Source organism: Populus alba, chromosome 15 (genome assembly GCF_005239225.2).
Source record: "Populus alba chromosome 15, ASM523922v2, whole genome shotgun sequence".
Lineage (NCBI taxonomy): Eukaryota > Viridiplantae > Streptophyta > Magnoliopsida > Malpighiales > Salicaceae > Populus > Populus alba.
In genome coordinates, this window is record NC_133298.1 from 2885018 (window position 1) to 2895686 (window position 10669).

A 10669-nucleotide genomic window follows, 5' to 3' on the forward strand; every position below is an offset into this window, starting at 1 on the left:
AAGACTAGTCGGGTGCTAAAGGCCCTGTCATTGCAAGACCACTTCTGGCATTTAGAGAATATCGTGTGGGTGAGGCCGTGAGGAGATCGTGTCTGGCCGAAGCTGTGTTAGTAGTGTCTCACATGGATTTCCTTTGCCTTTCCTAGAGAAGAGAATGAACAGTGTCTTGAAACTGCGTCGTTTGACTATCTTCAATTTCCCCCCTAAACTTTTGACATTTAGCAATTGGGTTCTTAATCAAGGAAAATCTTTTTTTTATTATTATTTTTTTATTTTGCTCCTAGATCAAATTGCAATTGGACCCCTAGATTATAGTGTCATTTCCAAAACAATTCTTGCTTTCTGAGTTATTTAATTTGATCCTTAATTGACTCTTCAACTTTTAATTCTTTCAAGATTATCCCTGAAAAAAATCAGTTAAACTCCCTAAATTACCCTCATCATTTTACTTTGGTCCTTGGATTTTAATTTCTTGCAATTCTGCCTCGAATCAGCCCCAAACTTTGATATTTCTTCAATTAAACTCTTAATTTCATTAATTAAACTAATTTCAAGTTCAATTAAATCCCCAAACTTATTAATTCTTTCAATTTTTTTTATCAAAATAACTCCCAAATTTATAATCCAATCCTTATTAGTCCTCAAACTTTCAATCTGTGTTGTTTTAACTCAATTCTCATATTATTTTTTATTCATTCATTTTTTTAAAAAAACACAAAAATTAGGTTATGATAAAAGTAATAAAAATGGAAAGAAGGGAACATATAGGACTGAGGATTCTATACTATTGGACAATAATTTAATCTTTCATTTACCCTTGATCGAGACATGTTTTCCATTGGCATAGCCAAGTTTGAATCTTCCACGTCACAGCTCTTGACCAAGAAAGATAGTTCAATTCATTTAATAAAACTGAGCCCAAACATTGATTAGGAGTTGGCTCTCCTTCCAGCATATTGTAGGATTTATTGGTGTCATTAACACTATCAATCTTGAACGAGTCTTCGATAGGAATTTCAACTAATTAGCAAGGTATTAAGAACTTGCTCTGATACCATGAAGAAACAAAAAAAGACAAAGTAATATTATATGTTGAAGAAACAAAGGAGACAAAAGAATCTTGTATTATGTTTTTCTATTATAGTAGCAGATATATATACACACAACTAAGAGTTTTCAAAAAAAACTGATCAATCGAGAAAACCAAAAAAACCGACAAAAAATTAATCGAAAAAACCGAACCGAGATGAAAAATCAATTAAACCGATTTTCAAAACCATAAATTCTAACAAGTTCGGTTTGGTTTCAGTTTTAAAACTGAAACTAACAAACCAAACCGGACCAACCATAAAACCTAAAATCTATACAATTTAAAAGGGGCATAAATAGTTAAATACTGAAGTTAACCTAACCTTAACATAACCCCCCTTCCCCTCACAAAAAGTCGCCGCCCTCACCCCTAAAAAAATTTATCTTAATCTTCATTTTCCTTTCAAGTTTCAATTGCTCCACGCCTGTCTCCATCTTAAAAGTCTCACATTATCTTGATTCTAGTCAAACACAAACCCACCTCTCCATCTCCTTGACTTCTTTTCTCTCTATATTTCTGCACAAGCCATCGCAATCCTTCTCTATTCTTGCAAGTTGCAGCAGAAAGAGATGACTCCTTCATTTGAGAAAATACAAGGAAAATTTTGACCCAATACTTGGTGTTTGACCAAGGATCCAAGGCATATCAACAGAAAACAATGAGATTCAAACTAAATCAGTTTTTTTTTTAGATTTAAAAAATCAACCGAATCGAGTTATATTGGTTTTGTAAAAATAGGAGATTCAATAGCAATCATCCTTCCTATCATGGAGGAACCAAGCCCGGCCCTGCACTCGAACTACAAGAAGAAATAAAATGGTTCAAGGTAAGCTAGCTACTCTTGTACAACCGCAACCCCATTCTATATTGTTATGAAATACATTTCTTTATTCCTAGCTGTAAGTAAAATTTGTTTGTTAATTACAAGGAAATTAAAGAATGTTTTCAATTAGCCCATATTCCAAATTACTTCAAAATCAGTGAAATGCAGCTTTCTATACCTAGCTATAAGTGATTTGTATTGCAAGTGTTCCAAAGAAAATGTAATCCTATAATTAAGGACCATGATAGGGAAACCTATTTTCCTATAATTAATGACTTTACCAACGCTAATGAATTTGTTTTCATGTTTCTCTGTCCATGCAGCTGGTGCTGAAGGTGCTTCCACCTTCTCTGTCCAAGAAGCGGGTGCTGTGGGTGGTTCCACCATCTCAAGCATTGCAAGGTGGCAACGAGAATAAATTGACCACACATGAGCTCTTCCAAATGGAGCACAAAGAACAGCTCAAGTTAGCGGAAGATTGGATCGAGAAAACCTCTCAGTCATGCTCAACAGTAGCCATTCTTGTGGCCACTGGTGTCTATGCTGCCGCTTACTCTATACGTGGAGGTTCTGATGATCCAGGCACTCCCATCTTCCTTTCACAACCGTTTCTTCTTGGCTTTCACTGCCTAGGAGCTTATCGCTATAGTGAGCTCCTTCACCTCAGCTGTGATGTTCCTTTCTATCCTTACCACTCCTTGCAGCGTTGCCAATTTCTCATGTAATCATATGATACACAAACGAGAGAAGAAACACCACCCCTTTAGAGGGGCTTTTACGCAATCTATCAATAAACTAAAAAACTTAAGCTATTCCTTTAACAAAATCATTACTATATAGTCTATATTAAAAAATAAAAACAATAATCACAAATAGACTCAAACTAATTCCCACGTTAAATAAACAAGAAAACATTTTTTTTTCCCATATTGGATCATAAATTTTTTTAAAGAAAAATCAGGTTTCATATTTCAATTCCTTGCAATATAACATAGTTACCGGAACACCCATTTGGAATAGGAAGCCTGGCACCTTGTAAATTCCTGCTTCTAAAATAAGCTTCCTCAACTTTCATCCCCTCCATTTCTACCCCTACAAAAGCATCCAAAAACTACACAAAATTATAAGAAACAGAACATTGAGAAAGGCCAAAAGGGAAAAAGAAGAAGTTGAACTTACTTACCAGTGGGTTTGGGTTTGGGTTTGAAGCAGTGAGAAACGGCAGAAGGGCCATCATAGTTGATGCAGCAAGGTAGTAAGTGGACCTTGCTTGTCAAATTTGAGACTTCTGTTTCTGATTTATTGTTCCTATTGTTCCTGCTTTTGAATTTGCATCCAAACCCATTTTTGCTGATTGTTTTCTTGATTTGGGTTTTAGGTTGCCCCTTCAAGTCTTGCAGTCTCTCTCTATGTTTTCTGTTTTCACGCACTTTCTTGGCTCCAAAAATGGAAGACAGAATGCCCTAACTAAACAGACAAGACAGGCTTTGTTTAGATTCTTGGGGATGTCTGTACGACCTGTCATCTGCCAAAGACGACTCTTCTCGATGGGCATTATAAACTATTTTAACTTTTTTTCTTTTAACTTCTTGAGTTTAAATATTTAGACTAACTTTTAATGAAATTTATTAAACAGTGAAGGACGATGCGTCCATACATTTTCTGCATCTCAAAGTTGATTGGCCATCTTCGTGAATCTTTTTACAAGCGAAAGGAAAAACCTCCTCTTTCTCGAGGAAAAGCAATTACAATGGCAAATGTTACTTGCAGGTTGACTACGTGAACTGATTGATGCTTCATGTTCGGAATCTACACAGGTAAATAGAGGAAAAACAAATGAAATATTGTACAAGCTCAAAATCTTCCACCAATTGCATTGCGTAGAAGCAGCAGCAGCTTCAAGAATTGAGTAAAAATTAGCCTTCACTGGGCAGTTCTAACTTCCAAATTGCATAAACTACCTCACTTGACAAGATACATCAGCTGGGACTAGCAACTACAGAGTTGGTCAGCATGAAGCATTGCTCTTATGTTACCGTTCTAGAATTACACCTCTCAACTAATATTAATAGATATACTACTGCAATATATTTTGCTACAACATTTGTGAGCATTACGTCCTATGACATGCATGGTCCTAAGCCTCACAATTTTAATCTTTACATCCAAAAATTTGATCAGAGATTGCTGTCATGGAAAAATCTTCAACCCTCGGGATCAGTGAAATACACGGGACTATCTAGTTCACCCATGTTTGCAGAAGCAAAAGACTTGAATGATTCTATTGACGAAAGGGAAGAAGCAGTCTCGTCAGAGTCTGAAACCATCTCGTCGTGTATGATAATATGGTCCTCGTCAACCTCAGATGTGTCTGACCCAGACGTTCCTAACAAAAGTTTGTTGATGGCTGTCCTTGCAGTTTCAACGAACCATTCATCCTCAGGTAGTGCACTGCACAGGAGAAAGGTGGCAAGATCAGTTGCCAGTAAGAACAGCAGTACTTCATGGAAATGAAATGTGACTACCTTTGTGGGTCTATGCCTCTAGCTGAGAAAGTCCTGATTGCTCGAGCAATTATGGCCGAAGCAATCTGATGCACATGTCGAGATGGATAGCCAGCAAAACAAGCAATTTCAACAGTGAAGTGCATGTCAAGAATTAACTGTAAAAAAAATTCAAGTGATTGTCAATGAATACAGAATAGGAGAAGAGATAACAAGAAAGCAAATCTACCCAGTTGTGGGACCAAGTCACTGACTCTCACTCAAACAAATAACTTCTTAACTTCTGATTTTCACAATACTCAATTAGTCCTGTACTCTAACTTGTGATATAAAAGAAGATTATTACTTACAGAAATTATTTATTAATGGACAAACTTGGAAGAGTGCAACGAATACAAATTATTCTTCGCGGAAAGTATTTTTCTAAGAACTTGGAAAGAGCTGGTAAATGTATTATGACCAACAAAACAATTTTTTCTTTTAGAAAAAAAAATAAAAACACATAAACACCCCCACCCTGGCATCCTCTCAGAGGACACAACAAAAACCTGCTGCAAACCAAGTGGCTTAAGTGGAACTGATTCATCCTCAAACACATCCCAGAATTCCTGCTCCTCAGACAGCCACATCACAACAGTCTCTGTTAGCCTAGCAAGCAAAATTTTCTGTATTTTCTCTTTCCCAAGTAACACGTCTCCAGCCACGGTTGCTAATTGCTGAAGCTTTGAAAATAATGCCTGCAGAAAAACATAGTTTCAGTACCAAAAGGATACTGGTGCAAAATACATAGTAAGCCCAATTTCTGTATAGTGGCTGAATGAGAGAAAGGGGGTCGGATCCAAGATCCTTGGCTTGACAATAGGTTTCTCGTGAGCATGTTTTAAGTTGAATAGCAAGTAAATAGAGTCAGATCAAAGCATTAACACACTATTTGCAAAACCGAAGAATAAGACAATATATCACAAAGGACTAAAACACTCACATAAGTGCTAAAGAGCATGGGGGTTTGAGTCCTCATCAAGACATGAAAGATAAGGACAGTTTATTGAATGAGCAATTCAAAAAAAGATCTCAGTTCTAATAAGTATTTATGAATATCAATTCTATCTAATATCTTGGAATGGGAATAAGTTTGGTGGTGGAAACAATAGGTTGCTATTCAGCATTTATATCTAATAAATATGAATTTAGAAAAGAGATGGAGATAGTTTAAAAGTCAGGGTTGATGTGATCACAGTAACAGAGGAATTCATGAAGTTTCCTGAAGATACAGGGATTGCAAGAAATACTGAAATTGAGAATGAAAGCACATGCACATCCAAGAGTAGCATTAACAGCCCTTAGTGGGGAAATCAGCAGTAGGAAAAGAAGGTAACCTGAAATGGCAATGATGGAAGAGGATCAGAGTCCCAATACAAATCCGCCCCTTCCCCACCTAAATAAATTAGTGCATTTAATCGTGTTTTTCCTTGTCTTGAATAGATGAAAGTCAAAACATATTGCCGACAGAAGTGATCTCTAAGCTTGTCAAAAGAATGCTGAAGGCTGCGCTTCCATTCCTTCAATTCTGCTGTAATGCTCGCATTAGGCACAATATTTTCACTTTCCAGCTCCTTGCTTTCATTTGTTAGACTCCAAACTTTTATTACTGCAAGTGGTAAAAGTTCATCCAGAATAGTAAATGCTAATCCCAAAAGTGCAAGCTGCTCCGAATCAGTCTCAGCTCTGAAGTGTATAACCTCCTTCAGCTCTGTGAGATTGTCATCATCAGAGGGACCTGGCAGGGATTTAATTAGCATATCCATGTATTTATCAAACAGCTGTGAAATTCTTGTTAATACATTGGCTCCAAAATGCAAGACAGCCATGGGCGTTAGCTGTGCCAATATATCCTGTACAAATTATTTGAACCAAATACTATCAATGAAATGATCATTAGAACATCATAAACTACTAGACTACTAGATCAATAAGTAGATGTGAACCAAGAAAGGAAACATTGTGAACCAAGAAAGTGTCATGCACGCATACATACATACTCAAATGCATATGTATGTGTGCAGATATATTCACAAGCTCTAGGACACAAGGTCTAAAGATGCTTGTTTGAACTTTGAAGTAAATGTGTAAAATAAAGCACTAGGACACAAGGTCTACACAATTTTTCATTCGCAGAATAACAGAAGAGAGCCAGCTTACTTCAATGATGTCCATGAATTTCATTCCACTATCAACAAGCACACTATCTGACAATGTTGCAAAAGCAGATAATGGAGACATAGATCGAGGTGACAAAAGCGAGCTCTCATCTATTTCTGTCACATCCAGAGCTGCCCTTCTGGCCCATCTAAAATTCAACTCTAACACTTCTTCAATGTATGGTCGTAAGAGCACCAAAAGCAACTTTGACAGTTTCAGACCTTGTGTTTCCAGCATTGAGGAGTATGTAAGACTAGCCTGAACACAATTGCTAGCTGTGCCCAAAGCAAAAGGTGTTTCAGAAGAGGGTGCATTCTCCTTCACCAACCGTACAAAGTATTCGATTTCCCACTCCACCCATTGAACAACTCTATTGGTATATACAGGATTATCACCAAATATCAAACCAGATTCTTTTGTTGTCACAGAAATTATTGAAAAAACAAGCCTGGATAGTGTAGCTGGAAATGTTTTGGGATACACAGAACATGAAGGAAGGAAAAGCTCAATACTCTTTTGGAGGCGGGAACCATATGATTTTAGCAGTAGTTGATGTGCCAAAGGACCTTTCCCAAGCTTGATCAAAGCAGATAAAGCTTTCTTTAGTTCCAGAATGCTAACCAAAGGCTGTTCAGTAATCTCAATCAGTTGATCCTCGAGCATGGACTTTCTCTTCAAAAACGCTGATCTATACGAGGATAATTCCATGGATGAGGTATCTCCAGGACCTTTCAGCTCTGGACATTTTTTCTCTTCAGCTTCCAAAGCTTCAACTGCTTCTTCCACTTTATGTTCAGCCAAGAGAACATCAATATTCTCCAAGAACATGGCTTTCCGATTATCTGCGTCACTTAGCAAGGAACTTTGAAGCTCATCAACTTGAGGATCTTGCTGACAATCACCAATGTTGCCATTTGCAGAGTTCCACTCTTCCAATTCACGGCTAACCCCAGTCATCAAATCCTGCACAAGAATCCCTTGAGCAGAAATATGCTTTTTCAATTCCACCAACTCATGCTCCATTTCCACTACTTCTTCAGACATTCTACAAATATCAGAAAACAAAATTTCGCAAATGAGATTAGGAATGCAAGGTAATTTACAGCAGGAAACTGTTAAGTGCAGATCTGAAATGACAATAAGCAAACGATGGAAGGAAATGTTCAGAAGAATATCTGCAGACATTATCGTTTATCTATTAGAAAAACCTCCCATGTATCATGATAGATATCGTCCATACAGGGGTCACCTATCCAAACTACAAGTGTTTAGATGGCCACTCAAATAAGGAAGAAGCAAAACATTATGCAAGTTCTAGTATTTCAGTAAGTCAACCCAAATTGTAATGAATTGTGGGCCCAAATTCTTCTGGAATTCAGAACAAAACTTAAATGAAGGAAGTGCTTAAAATCTAGGAGAAGAGGAAGCAATACCCTGCAGAATGTAAGAGAGAACAGATTTCTCCAAATGGCTTGCAATCGTTTCCTTGAAGCACTTCAGGTATGATAATCTAATTCTAAAGTCTGAGAATAAAAAATCTCTAGCTTGTTTTCTTAGATCGGACATGACATGAGGTACATCTAACTATCAAGCAAAAACACACGGAAATTTTTACCTCGAGAAAGCCAAGTACTTTGTTTGCATATTGCCGCATAGATTCTCCACAGCATCCTTCAAATCCAAGAGTTCACAACAAACTTTTCTGATTCCCTGCAGTCACAAACTTACTTAAGTTAGTGGAAAAAATACGCAGCCATCTGACCACAGTAACATTCATAAAATCAACACAAAAGGATGACATAATAGAAAACCATTTTCAATGCCCAGGATCAACACCAGTAGCTCCAACCTATCAAAATCCGGATCTATTGAATGCGCAAAACAGGGAAAGATGCCATTAATACATCCGAACACTACAATCACTAAAAATCTAATTCAATGCACTTAGAATTTCGAATCAAATCAATGAATACAACTTAGAACACGGCAAAACACCAAGAAACACACTTCTGCAATAGTATGAGAGAAGCCCAGAAGACAAAAACGGCTCTTGACGCTAATTGAGCTCAAAATGAAGAAACCCCAGATTCAAAAATAAAATATTTTCTCAAATAGTCACAAAAAAAAAAATTAAATACAAAATTTAAGGTCCAAACTTAAGCCATTCTAGCTTAAATAAGAAACAAAGAAACATTTGGAAAAAGAAAACAAACCTTTTCTGTGTGAGACTGGTACGAAGAGTCGATCTTGGACTGAGAAGTAATGCTTTCTATAGAAGGGAAATCATCGTCTTCTTCACTGCTCTCCATTTCTTTTTCTGGAAGTGTTTTATCGCAAAGCTCCTCCTTTTCTCTTGAAATATTCAGTTATGCGTAGCTAAGTAATCAAATTAAAGCTCGAAATATAGTAAGAAAGAAAGTAGTGGCAATGTGAGGGTCAGCTAGATCCTAGAGGACAAGTTGGCCTGTCACTTTGGAACTTGCGCTCTACTGCTAGTTTTTTTCTTCTCTCAGAGATGGGAGGTTTTTCGATCTTGAGAGCTAGTTGTGATGGGTTGGTTCATTAACATAATCAATTATGGATTAAATTCAAGAAAAGATTAAGAAAAATAAATTGTTTTCCATAATTATACTTATGCCTTTCTGTATGAGATCTCCTTAAAATGCATATATGTTAGATTCAGTTTTATATTACTAAAATTGGCTCCAAAATACTTCCACTATTAAAACTTTAAATTTGTCCATCAAGGGAATCTTGTAAAAATTATGCAAGATTTGTATTTTAGTCTTTGCCCAGCTAAAATTGTGTAAAAAAAAATTCTGCTATTTTAGTGGGTAATTTTCTCCTTTAATTTCACCATGAGATTACTTGGTGACTTTGCAATGGTATTTTTTTTTTGTGTGTGTATGTCTTTTCATAAACTATGAAGCTTAGTTAAAATAACATAGAAAGAGAGTTTTTGTATTATAGTTTAGTAGTTTTTATACTTATATTTTGTATTTTTAAAAAATTATAATTTATATTTTTAGTAAGTATAAAATAGATTAAATAATATAAAATTCAAAATGTAAATTATTATACATACAAAAAAATTTAAGATATAAACTATAATTCTTTAAAAGGTAATGTAAGGTAAAAGAACAATATTTAAATTATAAGATCTTCATAGTAATTTTTTTAAAAAAATCAAAACTCTTAACTACCTCCTAGATGAATAATTAGAGTTGGATTTAGGACTCTAATCTCGGTCGTAATTATAACCAAAAGTTTAAAAGAGAGAGATGACTGTAATTACATAATTGAAGATATGATTTTTTATAAAAAGAAGTTTGAAAGTAAACTATATGTTATGAAATATTAAAAATAACGCGAAGACTAGAAACGTAAAGCCGTCTTAGCTCAGCTGGTAGAGCGCATGGCTTTTAACCATGTGGTCGTGGGTTCGATTCCCACAGACGGCGAGATTTTATTTATTGTTTGATCTTTTTTTTTCCTCCTATTCGACTACCTGTAGGGCGCATGATGGCTTCCGCTTCACATCCCTTCACCAACACACCACCATCTCCTCCTCCATTGCAGCAAACTGTGTCTTCAACAACAAGAAGAGCTCGGTCTATCATTTCCATATCTACTGTGTTTTCCGTACATATCAAACTTCTATGCTTCGTCTTTTACTACAATTAGTGACTTCTTGGACCTCCCAAATTCCGGTGGTGTCAAGGCCTTGGACATATTTTTAAGACCATTCATTTAAATGTATGAAGGTTGCAGCAATACATTGCTATGGAAGGTTAGCAGCAAAACACGGTTGGATGCTTTTCTTATGGAACTTTTCCCCCCTCCTATCTTAGGTTATCTATAATTCTTTGCAGTGCCATGGCCTTGTATGTTTCTCTGATTAATCTCTATATATGAAGCAATTTCAAAGTCATAGGTCATTTTCCAAATGTTAATGCCTCGTATTTAGTCCTTCTTTGGCTCCAAGTATCTGAGCAATCTCTTATGGTTGAGTGGCTATGGAGTTCGCTGTTCACAAAGCTCAGAAAAAACTTG

General features: G+C 36.2%; 1 protein-coding gene and 1 non-coding gene across 3 annotated transcripts; one reads left to right on the top strand and one right to left on the bottom strand.

The window, feature by feature from the left end:
* Nucleotides 1-1931: 1931 nt before the first annotated feature.
* Nucleotides 1932-9251, bottom strand: LOC118028957 (exocyst complex component EXO84C). Of its 2 annotated transcripts, none has more exons than XM_073404806.1 (8): nucleotides 8830-9251; nucleotides 8232-8326; nucleotides 6617-7661; nucleotides 5794-6309; nucleotides 4966-5154; nucleotides 4439-4575; nucleotides 3097-4364; nucleotides 1932-3005 (listed from the first exon to the last, which is right to left on the bottom strand). In XM_073404806.1, exons 1-7 carry the CDS (start codon nucleotides 8923-8925, stop codon nucleotides 4118-4120), a joined length of 2325 nt encoding a protein of 774 aa, XP_073260907.1. In that variant the 5' UTR covers nucleotides 8926-9251; the 3' UTR covers nucleotides 1932-3005; nucleotides 3097-4117. The 2 variants fall into 2 exon arrangements, with proteins under 2 accessions (XP_073260907.1, XP_034888598.1); XM_035032707.2 differs by having other exon boundaries at nucleotides 1932-3024.
* A 753-nt stretch (nucleotides 9252-10004) lies between these two features.
* On the top strand, nucleotides 10005-10077 carry TRNAK-UUU (transfer RNA lysine (anticodon UUU)). The gene has a single exon. It is a non-coding gene; the product is annotated as a tRNA-Lys (tRNA).
* The last annotated feature ends 592 nt before the right edge of the window (nucleotides 10078-10669 follow it).

Excerpts from the sequence above, each read along its gene's own strand:
- LOC118028957 (XM_073404806.1), bottom strand. The coding sequence starts at position 8,925 with ATGGAGAGCAGTGAAGAAGACGATGATTTCCCTTCTATAGAAAGCATT. Across the intron at positions 5,155-5,793 it reads TTCCATCATTGCCATTTCAG|GCATTATTTTCAAAGCTTCA; the intron begins GTTACCTTCTTT and ends GTTTTTCTGCAG. Across the intron at positions 4,365-4,438 it reads AGAGGCATAGACCCACAAAG|TGCACTACCTGAGGATGAAT; the intron begins GTAGTCACATTT and ends TCTCCTGTGCAG.